General features: G+C 52.8%; 1 protein-coding gene across 1 annotated transcript in view; it reads right to left on the bottom strand.

Moving 5' to 3' along the window:
• Muc6 (mucin 6, oligomeric mucus/gel-forming) overlaps window positions 1–17622 on the bottom strand; it is a 28335-nt gene that overhangs the window by 3433 nt on the left and 7280 nt on the right. The window contains exons 12-36 of the mRNA XM_057778710.1: window positions 17543–17615; window positions 17310–17447; window positions 16899–17060; window positions 16717–16811; window positions 16503–16635; window positions 16042–16291; window positions 15903–15955; window positions 15694–15803; window positions 15064–15215; window positions 14732–14873; window positions 14538–14648; window positions 13847–14032; window positions 13509–13748; window positions 12650–12806; window positions 12313–12456; window positions 11441–11503; window positions 10974–11009; window positions 10406–10585; window positions 9631–9849; window positions 7587–7836; window positions 6078–6218; window positions 4569–4709; window positions 3060–3200; window positions 1551–1691; window positions 42–182 (exon numbers count right to left, since the gene is read on the bottom strand). Of these exons, the coding sequence (XP_057634693.1) occupies window positions 42–182; window positions 1551–1691; window positions 3060–3200; window positions 4569–4709; window positions 6078–6218; window positions 7587–7836; window positions 9631–9849; window positions 10406–10585; window positions 10974–11009; window positions 11441–11503; window positions 12313–12456; window positions 12650–12806; window positions 13509–13748; window positions 13847–14032; window positions 14538–14648; window positions 14732–14873; window positions 15064–15215; window positions 15694–15803; window positions 15903–15955; window positions 16042–16291; window positions 16503–16635; window positions 16717–16811; window positions 16899–17060; window positions 17310–17447; window positions 17543–17615 (3599 nt within the window). The remainder of the gene's footprint in view (window positions 1–41; window positions 183–1550; window positions 1692–3059; window positions 3201–4568; window positions 4710–6077; window positions 6219–7586; window positions 7837–9630; window positions 9850–10405; window positions 10586–10973; window positions 11010–11440; window positions 11504–12312; window positions 12457–12649; window positions 12807–13508; window positions 13749–13846; window positions 14033–14537; window positions 14649–14731; window positions 14874–15063; window positions 15216–15693; window positions 15804–15902; window positions 15956–16041; window positions 16292–16502; window positions 16636–16716; window positions 16812–16898; window positions 17061–17309; window positions 17448–17542; window positions 17616–17622) is intronic.

The raw sequence follows: 17622 nt of genomic DNA, 5'->3' as shown, positions 1-17622 counted from the left end.
ACTGCTAGGTGTCACTGAGGTGGTTTGGGACACGGGGGTACCAGTTACAGCCGTGGTGGTCCCAGTTGATACGGTTGTAGCGGGAACTGATGTGGACGGATGGGCGGTCATGGAGGAAGTGGGTGAAAGGTGGGAAGTAGAGGTTCTGCCCGTGGAGAATGTGCTTTGAGGCTGTGTGGTAGCTGTGGTTGTGTAAATGACAGCTGTCGGTGTATGTGGGGTCCCTGTGGTCTCCACTGTGGTTTGTAGAGGGGTGCTGTGTGGGCTGGATGTAGGAGCTGATAATGTCGTCTGTTGGCTTGTCGGGGTGTTAAGTGCCTCAGAAGTTGTGACAGAGGAGGTTGACAAAGATGGCTGTGGTGTGGTCAAAGAGGTCTGAGAAGGTGATGATGTTGGGAAGGTGATGGTGGTCTGTTGTGAAATTCCTGAGGTACTGGAGATGTGTGTTGTACTAGAGGTAGCTGCTGTGGGTGCAGAGTGTGGGGTATATGGAGTCTTGGTGCTGCTATGTGTACCTGAGGTGGTGTGTACCACTGGGGTGCCAGTTACACCCATAGTGGAGGTGGTCAAGATGGAAGAGACTGGAGCTGATGTTGACTGAGACGGGGTCAACGTGGAAGTTTGTGGATTGTGGGAAGTAGATGTCCTCTCTGTGGAGAATGAGCTGTGAGCTTGTGTGGTAGCTGTGGTTGTGTAAATGACAGATGTTGGTGTATGTGGGGTCACTGCCGTCTCCACTGTGGTTTGTAGAGGTGTGCTGTGTGGCCTGGATGTGGGAGGTGATGATGATGTTTGTTGGCTTGTAGGGGTGCTGAGTGCTTCAGAAGTTGTGACAGAGGAGGTTGATGATGTAGGCTGTGATGTGGCCATAGTGGTCTGAGGCCCTGATGGTGTTGGGAAGGTTGTTGTGGACTGCTCAGGTGACGCAGAGTGGGGAGATGTGGTGTGTGTTGTGCTGAAGACAGCCACTGTCGTTTGAGAGTGTGTGGTGTATGCAGTGTTTGCACTGCTCGGCATGCGTGACGTGGTTGTGAACACAGGAGTACTAGTTACAGGCATGGTGGGCTTCATCGAGTTGGTAGTTGCTAGAATTGATGTTGACTGAGTAGGTGTGATGGAGGAAGATTGTGAGAGGAGGGCAGTTGAGGTCCTGTCTGTTGAAAGTGTGCTTTTGGGTGGGGTGGTGGTACTGGTTGTATAAGCGACAGGTATTGATGTATGAGATGGTCTTGTGCCTTCCAGGGTGGTTGGTAAAACAGTCCTCAATGGCATGGAGGTAGAGGCCAGTGATGCCGAGTGAGGGCTGGTTGGGGTCTTAAATATCTCGGTAGTTGGTGTCACAGAGGAGGTGGATAATGGTGGCAGGTGTGTGGACGAGGTCTGAGGACCTGATGTGGATGGGACGTTGGAGGTGGTCTGTATGGACGTCTCTGAGGGGAGACCTGTGGTGTGTATTGTGCTGGAGAAAACAGCAGTGGATGAAGGGCGTGTGGTGTGTGGCGTTGGAGGACTGCTAGGTGTCACTGAGGTGGTTTGGGACACGGGGGTACCAGTTACAGCCGTGGTGGTCCCAGTTGATACGGTTGTAGCGGGAACTGATGTGGACGGATGGGCAGTCATGGAGGAAGTGGGTGAAAGGTGGGAAGTAGAGGTTCTGCCCGTGGAGAATGTGCTTTGAGGCTGTGTGGTAGCTGTGGTTGTGTAAATGACAGCTGTCGGTGTATGTGGGGTCCCTGTGGTCTCCACTGTGGTTTGTAGAGGGGTGCTGTGTGGGCTGGATGTAGGAGCTGATAATGTCGTCTGTTGGCTTGTCGGGGTGTTAAGTGCCTCAGACGTTGTGACAGAGGAGGTTGACAAAGATGGCTGTGGTGTGGTCAAAGAGGTCTGAGAAGGTGATGATGTTGGGAAGGTGATGGTGGTCTGTTGTGAAATTCCTGAGGTACTGGAGATGTGTGTTGTACTAGAGGTAGCAGCTGTGGGTGCAGAGTGTGGGGTATATGGAGTCTTGGTGCTGCTATGTGTACCTGAGGTGGTGTGTACCACTGGGGTGCCAGTTACACCCATAGTGGAGGTGGTCAAGATGGAAGAGACTGGAGCTGATGTTGACTGAGACGGGGTCAACGTGGAAGTTTGTGGATTGTGGGAAGTAGATGTCCTCTCTGTGGAGAATGAGCTGTGAGCTTGTGTGGTAGCTGTGGTTGTGTAAATGACAGCTGTTGGTGTATGTGGGGTCACTGCCGTCTCCACTGTGGTTTGTAGAGGTGTGCTGTGTGGCCTGGATGTGGGAGGTGATGATGATGTTTGTTGGCTTGTAGGGGTGCTGAGTGCTTCAGAAGTTGTGACAGAGGAGGTTGATGATGTAGGCTGTGATGTGGCCATAGTGGTCTGAGGCCCTGATGGTGTTGGGAAGGTTGTTGTGGACTGCTCAGGTGACGCAGAGTGGGGAGATGTGGTGTGTGTTGTGCTGAAGACAGCCACTGTCGTTTGAGAGTGTGTGGTGTATGCAGTGTTTGCACTGCTCGGCATGCGTGACGTGGTTGTGAACACAGGAGTACTAGTTACAGGCATGGTGGGCTTCATCGAGTTGGTAGTTGCTAGAATTGATGTTGACTGAGTAGGTGTGATGGAGGAAGATTGTGAGAGGAGGGCAGTTGAGGTCCTGTCTGTCGAAAGTGTGCTTTTGGGTGGGGTGGTGGTACTGGTTGTATAAGCGACAGGTATTGATGTATGAGATGGTCTTGTGCCTTCCAGGGTGGTTGGTAAAACAGTCCTCAATGGCATGGAGGTAGAGGCCAGTGATGCCGAGTGAGGGCTGGTTGGGGTCTTAAATATCTCGGTAGTTGGTGTCACAGAGGAGGTGGATAATGGTGGCAGGTGTGTGGACGAGGTCTGAGGACCTGATGTGGATGGGACGTTGGAGGTGGTCTGTATGGACGTCTCTGAGGGGAGACCTGTGGTGTGTATTGTGCTGGAGAAAACAGCAGTGGATGAAGGGCGTGTGGTGTGTGGCGTTGGAGGACTGCTAGGTGTCACTGAGGTGGTTTGGGACACGGGGGTACCAGTTACAGCCGTGGTGGTCCCAGTTGATACGGTTGTAGCGGGAACTGATGTGGACGGATGGGCGGTCATGGAGGAAGTGGGTGAAAGGTGGGAAGTAGAGGTTCTGCCCGTGGAGAATGTGCTTTGAGGCTGTGTGGTAGCTGTGGTTGTGTAAATGACAGCTGTCGGTGTATGTGGGGTCCCTGTGGTCTCCACTGTGGTTTGTAGAGGGGTGCTGTGTGGGCTGGATGTAGGAGCTGATAATGTCGTCTGTTGGCTTGTCGGGGTGTTAAGTGCCTCAGACGTTGTGACAGAGGAGGTTGACAAAGATGGCTGTGGTGTGGTCAAAGAGGTCTGAGAAGGTGATGATGTTGGGAAGGTGATGGTGGTCTGTTGTGAAATTCCTGAGGTACTGGAGATGTGTGTTGTACTAGAGGTAGCTGCTGTGGGTGCAGAGTGTGGGGTATATGGAGTCTTGGTGCTGCTATGTGTACCTGAGGTGGTGTGTACCACTGGGGTGCCAGTTACACCCATAGTGGAGGTGGTCAAGATGGAAGAGACTGGAGCTGATGTTGACTGAGACGGGGTCAACGTGGAAGTTTGTGGATTGTGGGAAGTAGATGTCCTCTCTGTGGAGAATGAGCTGTGAGCTTGTGTGGTAGCTGTGGTTGTGTAAATGACAGCTGTTGGTGTATGTGGGGTCACTGCCGTCTCCACTGTGGTTTGTAGAGGTGTGCTGTGTGGCCTGGATGTGGGAGGTGATGATGATGTTTGTTGGCTTGTAGGGGTGCTGAGTGCTTCAGAAGTTGTGACAGAGGAGGTTGATGATGTAGGCTGTGATGTGGCCATAGTGGTCTGAGGCCCTGATGGTGTTGGGAAGGTTGTTGTGGACTGCTCAGGTGACGCAGAGTGGGGAGATGTGGTGTGTGTTGTGCTGAAGACAGCCACTGTCGTTTGAGAGTGTGTGGTGTATGCAGTGTTTGCACTGCTCGGCATGCGTGACGTGGTTGTGAACACAGGAGTACTAGTTACAGGCATGGTGGGCTTCATCGAGTTGGTAGTTGCTAGAATTGATGTTGACTGAGTAGGTGTGATGGAGGAAGATTGTGAGAGGAGGGCAGTTGAGGTCCTGTCTGTCGAAAGTGTGCTTTTGGGTGGGGTGGTGGTACTGGTTGTATAAGCGACAGGTATTGATGTATGAGATGGTCTTGTGCCTTCCAGGGTGGTTGGTAAAACAGTCCTCAATGGCATGGAGGTAGAGGCCAGTGATGCCGAGTGAGGGCTGGTTGGGGTCTTAAATATCTCGGTAGTTGGTGTCACAGAGGAGGTGGATAATGGTGGCAGGTGTGTGGACGAGGTCTGAGGACCTGATGTGGATGGGACGTTGGAGGTGGTCTGTATGGACGTCTCTGAGGGGAGACCTGTGGTGTGTATTGTGCTGGAGAAAACAGCAGTGGATGAAGGGCGTGTGGTGTGTGGCGTTGGAGGACTGCTAGGTGTCACTGAGGTGGTTTGGGACACGGGGGTACCAGTTACAGCCGTGGTGGTCCCAGTTGATACGGTTGTAGCGGGAACTGATGTGGACGGATGGGCGGTCATGGAGGAAGTGGGTGAAAGGTGGGAAGTAGAGGTTCTGCCCGTGGAGAATGTGCTTTGAGGCTGTGTGGTAGCTGTGGTTGTGTAAATGACAGCTGTCGGTGTATGTGGGGTCCCTGTGGTCTCCACTGTGGTTTGTAGAGGGGTGCTGTGTGGGCTGGATGTAGGAGCTGATAATGTCGTCTGTTGGCTTGTCGGGGTGTTAAGTGCCTCAGACGTTGTGACAGAGGAGGTTGACAAAGATGGCTGTGGTGTGGTCAAAGAGGTCTGAGAAGGTGATGATGTTGGGAAGGTGATGGTGGTCTGTTGTGAAATTCCTGAGGTACTGGAGATGTGTGTTGTACTAGAGGTAGCTGCTGTGGGTGCAGAGTGTGGGGTATATGGAGTCTTGGTGCTGCTATGTGTACCTGAGGTGGTGTGTACCACTGGGGTGCCAGTTACACCCATAGTGGAGGTGGTCAAGATGGAAGAGACTGGAGCTGATGTTGACTGAGACGGGGTCAACGTGGAAGTTTGTGGATTGTGGGAAGTAGATGTCCTCTCTGTGGAGAATGAGCTGTGAGCTTGTGTGGTAGCTGTGGTTGTGTAAATGACAGATGTTGGTGTATGTGGGGTCACTGCCGTCTCCACTGTGGTTTGTAGAGGTGTGCTGTGTGGCCTGGATGTGGGAGGTGATGATGATGTTTGTTGGCTTGTAGGGGTGCTGAGTGCTTCAGAAGTTGTGACAGAGGAGGTTGATGATGTAGGCTGTGATGTGGCCATAGTGGTCTGAGGCCCTGATGGTGTTGGGAAGGTTGTTGTGGACTGCTCAGGTGACGCAGAGTGGGGAGATGTGGTGTGTGTTGTGCTGAAGACAGCCACTGTCGTTTGAGAGTGTGTGGTGTATGCAGTGTTTGCACTGCTCGGCATGCGTGACGTGGTTGTGAACACAGGAGTACTAGTTACAGGCATGGTGGGCTTCATCGAGTTGGTAGTTGCTAGAATTGATGTTGACTGAGTAGGTGTGATGGAGGAAGATTGTGAGAGGAGGGCAGTTGAGGTCCTGTCTGTCGAAAGTGTGCTTTTGGGTGGGGTGGTGGTACTGGTTGTATAAGCGACAGGTATTGATGTATGAGATGGTCTTGTGCCTTCCAGGGTGGTTGGTAAAACAGTCCTCAATGGCATGGAGGTAGAGGCCAGTGATGCCGAGTGAGGGCTGGTTGGGGTCTTAAATATCTCGGTAGTTGGTGTCACAGAGGAGGTGGATAATGGTGGCAGGTGTGTGGACGAGGTCTGAGGACCTGATGTGGATGGGACGTTGGAGGTGGTCTGTATGGACGTCTCTGAGGGGAGACCTGTGGTGTGTATTGTGCTGGAGAAAACAGCAGTGGATGAAGGGCGTGTGGTGTGTGGCGTTGGAGGACTGCTAGGTGTCACTGAGGTGGTTTGGGACACGGGGGTACCAGTTACAGCCGTGGTGGTCCCAGTTGATACGGTTGTAGCGGGAACTGATGTGGACGGATGGGCGGTCATGGAGGAAGTGGGTGAAAGGTGGGAAGTAGAGGTTCTGCCCGTGGAGAATGTGCTTTGAGGCTGTGTGGTAGCTGTGGTTGTGTAAATGACAGCTGTCGGTGTATGTGGGGTCCCTGTGGTCTCCACTGTGGTTTGTAGAGGGGTGCTGTGTGGGCTGGATGTAGGAGCTGATAATGTCGTCTGTTGGCTTGTCGGGGTGTTAAGTGCCTCAGACGTTGTGACAGAGGAGGTTGACAAAGATGGCTGTGGTGTGGTCAAAGAGGTCTGAGAAGGTGATGATGTTGGGAAGGTGATGGTGGTCTGTTGTGAAATTCCTGAGGTACTGGAGATGTGTGTTGTACTAGAGGTAGCTGCTGTGGGTGCAGAGTGTGGGGTATATGGAGTCTTGGTGCTGCTATGTGTACCTGAGGTGGTGTGTACCACTGGGGTGCCAGTTACACCCATAGTGGAGGTGGTCAAGATGGAAGAGACTGGAGCTGATGTTGACTGAGACGGGGTCAACGTGGAAGTTTGTGGATTGTGGGAAGTAGATGTCCTCTCTGTGGAGAATGAGCTGTGAGCTTGTGTGGTAGCTGTGGTTGTGTAAATGACAGCTGTTGGTGTATGTGGGGTCACTGCCGTCTCCACTGTGGTTTGTAGAGGTGTGCTGTGTGGCCTGGATGTGGGAGGTGATGATGATGTTTGTTGGCTTGTAGGGGTGCTGAGTGCTTCAGAAGTTGTGACAGAGGAGGTTGATGATGTAGGCTGTGATGTGGCCATAGTGGTCTGAGGCCCTGATGGTGTTGGGAAGGTTGTTGTGGACTGCTCAGGTGACGCAGAGTGGGGAGATGTGGTGTGTGTTGTGCTGAAGACAGCCACTGTCGTTTGAGAGTGTGTGGTGTATGCAGTGTTTGCACTGCTCGGCATGCGTGACGTGGTTGTGAACACAGGAGTACTAGTTACAGGCATGGTGGGCTTCATCGAGTTGGTAGTTGCTAGAATTGATGTTGACTGAGTAGGTGTGATGGAGGAAGATTGTGAGAGGAGGGCAGTTGAGGTCCTGTCTGTCGAAAGTGTGCTTTTGGGTGGGGTGGTGGTACTGGTTGTATAAGCGACAGGTATTGATGTATGAGATGGTCTTGTGCCTTCCAGGGTGGTTGGTAAAACAGTCCTCAATGGCATGGAGGTAGAGGCCAGTGATGCCGAGTGAGGGCTGGTTGGGGTCTTAAATATCTCGGTAGTTGGTGTCACAGAGGAGGTGGATAATGGTGGCAGGTGTGTGGACGAGGTCTGAGGACCTGATGTGGATGGGACGTTGGAGGTGGTCTGTATGGACGTCTCTGAGGGGAGACCTGTGGTGTGTATTGTGCTGGAGAAAACAGCAGTGGATGAAGGGCGTGTGGTGTGTGGCGTTGGAGGACTGCTAGGTGTCACTGAGGTGGTTTGGGACACGGGGGTACCAGTTACAGCCGTGGTGGTCCCAGTTGATACGGTTGTAGCGGGAACTGATGTGGACGGATGGGCGGTCATGGAGGAAGTGGGTGAAAGGTGGGAAGTAGAGGTTCTGCCCGTGGAGAATGTGCTTTGAGGCTGTGTGGTAGCTGTGGTTGTGTAAATGACAGCTGTCGGTGTATGTGGGGTCCCTGTGGTCTCCACTGTGGTTTGTAGAGGGGTGCTGTGTGGGCTGGATGTAGGAGCTGATAATGTCGTCTGTTGGCTTGTCGGGGTGTTAAGTGCCTCAGAAGTTGTGACAGAGGAGGTTGACAAAGATGGCTGTTGTGTGGTCAAAGAGGTCTGAGAAGGTGATGATGTTGGGAAGGTGATGGTGGTCTGTTGTGAAATTCCTGAGGTAATGGAGGTGTGTGTTGTACTAGAGGTAGCTGCTGTGGGTGCAGAGTGTGGGGTATATGGAGTCTTGGTGCTGCTATGTGTACCTGAGGTGGTGTGTACCACAGGGGTGCCAGTTACACCCAAAGTGGATATAGTCAAGATGGAAGAGACTGGAGCTGATGTTGATTGAGTTGTGGTCAAGGTGGAAGTTTGTGGATTGTGGGAAGTAGATGTCTTGTATGTGGAGAAAGAGCTCTTGGTTTGGGTTGTGGTACTGGATGTGTAAGTATCAGGTGATGTCGTTTGTGGTGGTCTTGTGGTGTATTCCATCATTGTTGGCAGAGCAGTTTCTAGTGTCATGGATGTTGAGGGTGGTGATATTGTGTGTTGGCTGGTGTGGCTGCTAATTGTCATTAAATTTGGTGTCACCGAGGAAATTGAAGGTAATGGCAGTTTTGTGGATGCAGTTTGAGGAGTTGAAGGGTTTGAGATCGTGATAGTTGTCTGCAGAGATGTTCTTAACGGGGGCCCTGTGGTGTGTGTTGTGCTGGAGACAGGAACAGTGGGTGAAAGGTCTGTGGTATGTGGAGCATTAGGACGACTTGGTGTTCCTGAAGTTGTGTGGACTTCCGGGCTACTATTTATACCCATCGTTGACGTTTTCCACACTGTAGTGGGAGGAAGTGATGTGGACCGCTGCTGTGTTGTTCTGGAAGGGTGTGTTAAGGATGCTGAGGTGGTTTCTGTGGAGAATGAGGTTTGACTCTGTGTCATGTTTTTGGTTGTATGTGTGCCTGAGGCTAATGTTTGTGTTGTGTCTACTTCCTTGATTGTGGTGGTTTGAAATATTGTGGTAGAATGGTGTGTTGTAGAGGGTGATGGCGGTACATGTGATGCAGTTGGTGTCATGAGAGCCTGAGATGTTGGTGCCTGTGCTGTAGAAAGTGTTGGGTTTACAGAGGGCAGTGAGTTCTGCGTCTGCGAAATGGTGGTTGTTGTCTGGATAGGTGTTTCTGATGGAGCATTTGTGGACTGTTCTGTAGTGTGGAAAGAAGCGGTTGGTTGAGAATGTGTGGTCCATGGCATGAGTGTCGGCTTGGTTTGTGATAGTGTGTTTTGGGTCCAAGTGCTTGTAGTAGGTGGTGGTAGGGTATTGCTTTGCCCTGTGGTCAGGGTGGTCTTTCCCGAGAGAGGTAGTTCTGTGGTCTCAGTTGCTCGGCTTGTTGTGGCTGGATGGTGACTTTCCTGATGAGCTGATGTCACTGTGGATCATGGCAGTGAACAATGTTCAGTTTATGTTCACAGTCCTTCATATATGGTGTGCTGTGTTCCTGGACTGGATTTTCTGTTTTCTAACTTTGTTTTCTAAGCCAGTTTCCTACCTCAGTGAGGCACTTGGCTTTCTTTGGAGTGTTCTGCTGTTTTACCTTCCCTTCTGTACATGTATCCTGATGTAGCCCTTTTCTCCTGTACTTGACTGTCCAATGGCCTGACGTGTGACTGGGAGTCATGCTGTGTCCATTTCCTTTTGCCACTCATCTGCCCCATTGACCTCCCCTTCTCCCTCACCCCTTGAGCAGTACAGACCCTCTCTCTGAGTTAGATGTGCAATTCTGAGGGTCAGAGGTGAACATTTGACTCAGGTGCCCTCGCTTCCCGTGGGCTTTGACTCACCTTGGCTGGTGGACATCCCAGGTTTCGCTGAGATTAGTGGTGTCACTGTGGTACTCTCTGTGAACTGAGCTGTGGTCTTTGTGGACGAACTAGAGGAAGATGCTGTGGGCTTAGTTGTAGCCTGTGTCACTGGGAGCCTTGTAGGTGTTGACTTCGGTATGGATGTAGGAGACAAATCTGATGTCTGTGGTGTGGTACCCACAGTAGTCGGAGAGTATTCTGTAGAGGAAAGTCATGGCAATGTTCTTCCCACCTGCTTTTTCCAGATGCATATTTGAGTCCCTTCCTCTTTGCTCCTGCCTTCATGATACTTATTGTTATCTATTCATAGTTTGATGAACACTAGTCTTGTTTCTTTCCTAGCCTGTAACTTCCCCTAGCTGGAATGGGCTCATCTCAAGGGCATTGACCACAGGCTCTCATGGGCCACTGATCATCCCACTGCCCACACTTCTGCTCTTTGGGCAGATGTTTCTTTCTCCTTGGTGTCCCCAGCAGCATCTGGGATTGCTGCCGTGTGTGAGTAGGGCGGGCTCCAGGATGGAGGCCCAGCAGATCCCTCATACATTCTAGTGGGAGTTTCAGATGACCTTGAGTGTCCACTCTGAGTGACCAGCTATCTTGAGTTGTAAGCTAGGTCTTCAGAAAAATTTTCACCCGGCCTTTCATGCCCAGGGAACTCTGTGCTGAGACATTGCCTGCAGGTATATCTCAGTGGGGAGGCAGTGATGCTTACTCCATACCCTAGGCTTCTACTGCGTCCCCTCCTTTTTACCTCCTGAGGAGACTGTAGATTTCTTGGGGGTGGTCCATCCTGTTACTTCCTCAGTGGAGGATGGGGCTGAAGGTGGTGGGGTTGGAAGCCCTGGGAAGTTGGAGGGGCCCATAGGTGTAGCTGCAGAGCTGGAACTGCGGAACTCGGTGCTGGTGGGGGTTGCTGTGGTAGGCTGTGAACCTGTGTGGGGCATATGTACTCTCATGAACGGGCAGGACCTGGCTCTGGTACCTCTTTGAGAAGAGACTGATCTGCTGACTGAATGCTAGACAAAAGGCTCAGAGTGACTCATGGACCTATGAAGGCAACTTGGACTCCTGGCTGACTTACCTGTTGAGGCCCTGCTTCCTACTTCACATAAAGTCAATCAGGTGGCCGGGGGCTAAGTTTTCTATGCTATTTGCTATTTCCCTTCTGACCTGGGACTGCAAGGTACATTACCCACCCTCCCAGGACCCAGCAGATGCAGAGATTGGGCTGGTGGGGTAGAGAGGGCTGTCCACTGGAGCTAGGGTAAGCCCTAGGCGGGAGGCCTTCATCCTGTGGTACCAAGTGGGTAAGCAATCACCTGTGGTGGCTGGCGGTAGTGTGGTAGCGGGTGGTGCTGCAAGAGAAGGGAGTCATCAGGAATTGCTGCCTATCACATTCCTCTCCTGCCTCCTTTCTTCCTCCCTCTCTCCCTCCCTCGTCAGCCTGGCAGGGAGAGTGTGAGACCAGCCAGGGTGCCATGGCAGGGTAACGTAGAGCTGGGTTCATAGGAAAATTCCCATCATGTACCCAAGTTACCTTGCTGGCTTGGGGTACTCTGCCCTAAGATTGTGGCTAAGTAATGCCTGAGATGGGGAATAGAACTGAGGCCAAGGGGACCAGTACTGCATTTTTGTTTCTGCTGTGTCCTGTGACACTGTTCAAGCCTCTGCGTCAGTGTCCTGAGGGAGAGGATCTAGGAAGGAGTCCCTGGGCTGGACAGGCTTGATGGATTTTACCCACACAAGGGCTGTACTACCTGGTGGCAAGGACACCTGCTAGACTTACCACAGGGTACACAGGTCCCTTCTGTGTGGTCGAAGTACTCGTTCTGGGAGCAGTTGTAGCAGCCTGGGGCAAAAAATGGTCAGACTCAGCCTCCTTTTCGCACCCACTACTGTTCTCTGTTCCCTTCTCAACGCTCCTGCCACCACCTCTTTCCTCTCACGTCACACCAGCTCTAAAGTCACCTTCCAGACTCTAGAACTCTGCCCTGTGTGTCCTTGTTTTGGCTCTCGGTGCCTGTGTCTTAACTGCCTTTTTATGCTTCTGATTTTGAGACATCTCACTATTTAGCTCTAGCTGATTTGGAACTCCCTATGTGACTCAGAATGGTTTTGAACTTAGGGAAATCTGCCTGCCTCTGCCTCCCTAGTGCTGGGACTAAAGGTGAGTACCACCATGACTGGCCTAATTGCTCTTTTTTGATGTGGAGACTCCTGTCTGCCTCAGCTCCTGGCCTCTCTTATCTTTCACTCTGCCAGCAGCAACCCGTCTAACTGTGGACCTGTCTTAACCTCCCACTGTGGGGTGTGTCATTGGGCAGTTTAATTCCTTATTTTGGTTTTTAAGGCTCTTTCCCAGGCCAGAGAGCAGGGCTAGTTTGTGTGAGGCCATGTACCCAGTCAAGAGCAAGGCCTGGAATTCAGGACACACTTGCTGAGTGTTCATGAGTGATTATGTGTGTGAATGAGTGTACTTGTAGGGCAGATGTGTGCCGAGTAACGTGTGGGTGAATTCATGCATGAGAGTGGATCTGTGTGTGAACGAATGGATGCATTGTGAATATATCTGCATTAGAGAATAAACAAGTAGACCTATGTGAATACATGCACGAACAAAAGCCGCATGCACCGCATGTGCATCCCCATGCCTGATACCTTCAATGTTTGTGTCCGGGAAGGTCCCCAAGCTGCCAGGGCAGAGACAGGGCTGATAGTGCCACGTGCAGTTGGCCTCCTGAGCATACTGGTATTCATTCTCACCCACCAGTGTGTGAATGTTGTAGAAGTCACAGTAGACAGCTGAGAGGAAGGATGTACATCAGCTGGCATCAAGGCCCGAGCACCGGTATGAAGGGCTTGGGTTCTATGGGAGAGCCTGGGGAACGGCTGGTGACCCAGGGTTGCCCTGCAGGGCATCCTGTGCCGCCTGGAGAGAGGCTTCCGGGGTAGGCCCCTGGGTTGAGCATGTTTGGACATGGGGTGAGACACTCACGGCAGAAGTCTGGGGCCCTCCAGTCCACACAGACGCCCTTGTCCAGACAGGCCTTGGCATAGGCAGCTACCGCATCGCACAGACATTCACAGTCTCCGCCCATGTCACACCCACAGGTATCACGCACACAGGCCTCATAGTAGGGCAGGTGATATACCTGTGGAGGGGAGAGGTCTCCTGTTGGCATTACAATGGTGGCAGGCTAGAGTTAGACTTTGCAGCCTTGGGGTATAGGTACTGGGGGAGTGCCCTGGCACTCTGAGAAAGCACCTTCTAGTGTAAGCTGCCGTTATCAGTAGCTGCCACCTTCTAGAAGTGGGTGCCACTGGTACTCAGTCAACCCTGCCCGACGGTGTCTGTGAGAGGCAACTCCTGTTGGGACCAGGGTGTGGCAAACCAAGGCAGTATGTCTCTTGCTTGCATACCTGATTCTCTCTACTCCCTTCTTTACCTTCCTGAACACAGATGGCCCCTGGCTACAGGGCTTTTGCACCGCCTGGGGTAGCCCCCTGTCATTCTTTCTGAGCACCAAGGATCAGGGCTGTACTAAAAACTCTTGAGTCTATGAAAACTCACCCCTGGCCATGGCTGGTCCCTTGTGACTGAATATCTCTTCTCTGGACCATGCATCCCAGAGCAGCCAGCTGTCTGCCTGAGGTGACACTTGACTCACTGTTGTCTGCTATGGTCCTCTAGTGGACAGAGGTCTGGGCACTTTAACCATCTCTTTAGCTTGTGGATGACCCTGGCCTCTGGTGATGGGTATTCCCCTCTCCACACCTAATACCCTCCAGCCAAACTGGAGTCCCATGGTAGGAGGACTGTGTCTGATGCCTCCATCTTGGAGGACAGGGCTTACCTTGCTGTGGCAGGCGGCAAAGGTCTGGCTGTTGATAATGTTGCATTTGCGCTCAGCCCAGGAGCGCCGGAAGGTGTTTAGGCTGCAGGGATCAACCACGTAACTCGCATCCCCACATAGTGGATTCTCCTTCCATGAGTTCACAAATTCCAGTTCATTGGATGCCACGTACTTGCTGCGTGTCTCAAAGTCATCCTTCATGTTCCCATTGGAGTTGCCACACAAGCCACAGAGGACATCCTGTGGGAGCAGTTGATGGGGAACCATGTAGGCTTGGTGGGGAATCCCTCACCCTGAGACCAGCTGGGACCCGTGGCTGGCGGACGTGCGGTGCGTACCCGGGTGGCGCGGCGGATCTTGATAGAGACGCTCATGTGCTTGTTCCACACGAGCGTCAGGTTGAGCCTTCCAGGGATGTCTATGTCCAGGACCAGATTCAGGGGGCTGGGCTTCACCTGAAGGTGCACCAAGGGTTCTTCCCCGCTGACTGTGTAGTTTCTGTCTGCCATTGTGATGGATAGCCCCTGTGTGGGGAGGGCTGTCACCATTTGCTTTCTTTTCCTGCCTACCCCAGTACCCAGGGTGTCTGTGATTTGAGTGTCTGGAAGGTAGAGGTGTAATCCAACATAATAAATTCTCATCTTTGTGAAGATCAAGATTTCAAAGCCAGCCTAAACTGCATGATAAACTTGAGGCTAAGCTAGGCTACATGAGACCCTGTCTGAAAACAATAACAAGAACAATGAAACAATGTGTAGGAGTGTCTGCTGGGAGCCAGTTCCGGATAGAAGGTTCAGGCTTAGCTTCCTGGAGAGCACCTTTACTTTTTGTCCCCCAAATGCTATACATCCCTGGGAAACTGGTGGAGACCATGTGGCCGCTAGTTCTGAGTGTGCAACTACCCAGTCGGTCACCATTCTCCGGCCACCCCTTCCTGTGATACAAATGAGAGATGGTGGAAAGGATGTGCAATGAAGGTGGAGGCTGTGAGACCTGGGAACTCCCACCCTGTGGGGCCCAGCCACTTACACCCAGGGAGATCTTGATGGCTCGGGAGCAGGTGACCCCTGACTTCCCACAGATGACGTTCTCTGTCACGACCTTGAAGGTAGGCTGTGAACTGTTGGTACCACAGTCATCCTGCAGGAAAGGGTATTGAGGAAAAGCCCTCATGGTCCCCACCCTGGCTTCTTGCAGCCTTTGGCCCTGGGCCCAGTGGTTACCGTGGCCAGAGTGTACTCGCAGTTGCCATCAAACACAAAGCGCTGTCCATCAAAAGTTATGATGTGGCCTTCGCCATAGAGGACACAGGTGGATGGGCATTGCGCGCTGAGCAGGCAGGTCCACCTTCCCTGTGAGCAAGTGCTGGGGAGATGGAGGGGGAGGAGTAGTTAAGAGACAGTCCTTCCGCACAAGGAGGTGGGTTGGAGACCTGGGCCATGACCCTAGGATACCCCACCTCTGAGAGCCCCACCTGGAACAACTTACTTTTGGGAGTCCTTGCCTGCCCAGATGGCACTTAGGCTCTGTGTTTTCAGACTAAGTCATGACCTACCAGGTCTTACAGTCAGTATGGAGCTCAGAACCACCAGGATAGGACACCCCTGCAAAGTCACATGGGCATTCCTCTGCAGGCACACACTGCCCATAGCTGTTTTCATAGAGCCCCTTAGGACAAATACAGCCAGATTCGCATTTGGTGGGTACCTGGTGGGGAGACAGGGTTCTTAGTTTCTCAGCACTCTGCTACGCCAGCTCCAGCTCCTGAGACTTCCCCATGTCGTCTTTTCTTTTGTCTAGCCTTCTGTGGGTAGCTGAGTTTTGCTTCTAGAGAAGCCACCCTTCCAGTAGCATATTCTCTCTCTCTCTCTCTCTCTCTCTCTCTCTCTCTCTCTCTCTCTCTCTCTCTCTCTCTCTCTCTGCATGTGTGTGTTTATCAGAATGGGCTGCCACATGCACAGGAACAGGTAGCCATAATTCCCAAGCGGCAGCCAGTCCATGTTCTTACACAACTGTATAGACAAAGACCCTGTCCTCCAGCTACCTTGCTGCCAGCCAGCTTCTGACTCAGTACCAGCCCTGGCTATGGAGATGTAGATATGACTAGAGAGATATTATAGGTGCAGCATGGCCCTGCCCTGCATCGGGCTCCTGAAGATTCGTGGAAACCCTCCTCACTACCTACACAGTCAATGCCTGTGGCCAGCATCTGGCATGTGGGGGCACATGCAGCCCCGAACTTGTCCTCTGATGACTGGCTGCAGGACTGGAAGGTCTTGGGCTCTGCGCAGGTTGCTGCAGGGAAGAGGAACATGGGTCAGGTGGACTGGGGGACACCAGGTTGTGTAGGGTCCTATGGGATGGCCTCATGGCCAGCTCCTAGTATCCACTTACCCAAGAACATCTCTGCCTGCCGTGGGCAGCTCAGGTGGCCATTGATGCAGTAACTATAAGAAAGGGGAAGGGACCCATGAGCTTACAGGTGTGTGGGGCCCCTCACAAACCAGGTATTGCCCAGCCATGCCCTCCATACCATATGACCCCATTGATCATGGTTGACTGATCAGCCTGGACGAACTTGGAGCTGTCCAGCAGGCAGGGACACTGGGCCTTGTGCACGCATTCTGCCTTGTGGTTCAAGTAGGTGCCCTCGGGACAGTTGCAGCCATCCACTGGCACAGCACTCGCATGGCACTCTGTCTCACGGTCCGACAGAGACAGGCAGGTGCGGTCACAGGCCTTGCTATTGTAGCTGAACGTGCGGTTGCCAGTGCAAGGCACAGCTGTGGGGAACTAGAGGTCAGGTTCTCGGGCAGAGAGTTGTGGGGAGAGGGTCTGGGGCTTGGGGATGAGAAATGGCTGAGCAGAGGTTAAGGCCCTCAAATTCCTCAAGATGTGCACAGGGGCTCTGTTGGGGTTCAGGCTCCCATTTGTCCTGTGTCCACAGCCCTGCTCTTGACCCCTCTCCACCCTCTCACCACAGCCAGCACTCACTGCAATTGTCCACGCTGCTCCTCCAGCCCAAGAGCAGGACGCCTCGGGAGGAGCAGGCATGGGCATAGGCCCCCAGTGCAGAACAGATGTGAGGGAAGGTCTCCTCGTAGTTGCAGGCCTGGTACACACACCTCTGTGGGGAGGGCAGGACCCAGGTGTGAAGGACTACATCCGCTGCTATCACTTTCCCGTCTCCATTGCCCATTGGACCCACCTTGTAGAAGGGCTGGGGGTTCACCACCGTGTGGCATTTCTCAAAGACACTGCCCTTCCTCAGCAGCATGGAGCAATGGGTCTCTGCACACACCTCTGGGGACAACAGGTACAGCGGTGGGTATCCTGTTCCCTCCCACCAACAGGCTTAGGTGGCTGAGGGTGGGGGTTCAGGGGACTCACTGTTGAGCTGGCTCATGGAGCAGGGGTCAGTCTCCCGCTCCAGGGCAGCTGGACAGTTCCCTGCGCGCCATGAGTCCACAAAGAGTGAGGCCGTGCCTTCATCAAGGCCCATGCTGGTCGTGAAATCATCTGTCGTGTCTCCGTTGAAATTGCCGCAGAGCCCTAAAGGGGTGGGATGTGAGAGCAACTGAGTCCTGGCCCTCCCACCCAGCCCCTCCGTATACCCTATCTCCTCCATCCAGCTATGCCCCTCTCATTAGTCACCACTGTCCTCAGGGGGCTGTGTCTGTGGGTTCCCTGGATGTGGAGAGCCAGTGCAAGACACTCCTGGGTCCCCTCTGCATCTAGCTGCAGCAGAAGAGACAGCCAGGCTGACTCTGGGAGTGACCAGCAGGACAGTGAGTGACTCACCTCTAGTCTGGCCTTTGAACTGGGGCCCGACTGTGATGTAGGCCTGGAAGACAGGCTGTAGCTGGACCACGACTTCCAGGCCAAAGGTGGTAGCCATCTGGAGGTGGGTAGATGTCTGCCTGAAGATGGTGATGTTGTCTGCAAGATTTCAGGGCTAAGTAGGCTGTCCCTGCTGCCAGCCCCCAAAGGCACAGCAACACAAAATTCTCAGTGCCAGACCCAGAAGGACTTACGTGTCTTGTATGGCAGCACCTTGGTGTCTCCATTGTTGGTGATCACTTCATCCTTTGAGATCACAATTTTGTCCTGGAGG

Source organism: Chionomys nivalis, chromosome 8, assembly GCF_950005125.1.
Source record: "Chionomys nivalis chromosome 8, mChiNiv1.1, whole genome shotgun sequence".
In the NCBI taxonomy this organism is placed as follows: Eukaryota; Metazoa; Chordata; class Mammalia; order Rodentia; family Cricetidae; genus Chionomys; species Chionomys nivalis.
The sequence above is the reverse complement of the archived record's forward strand: the minus strand, read 5'-3'. Positions and strand labels throughout refer to the sequence as shown.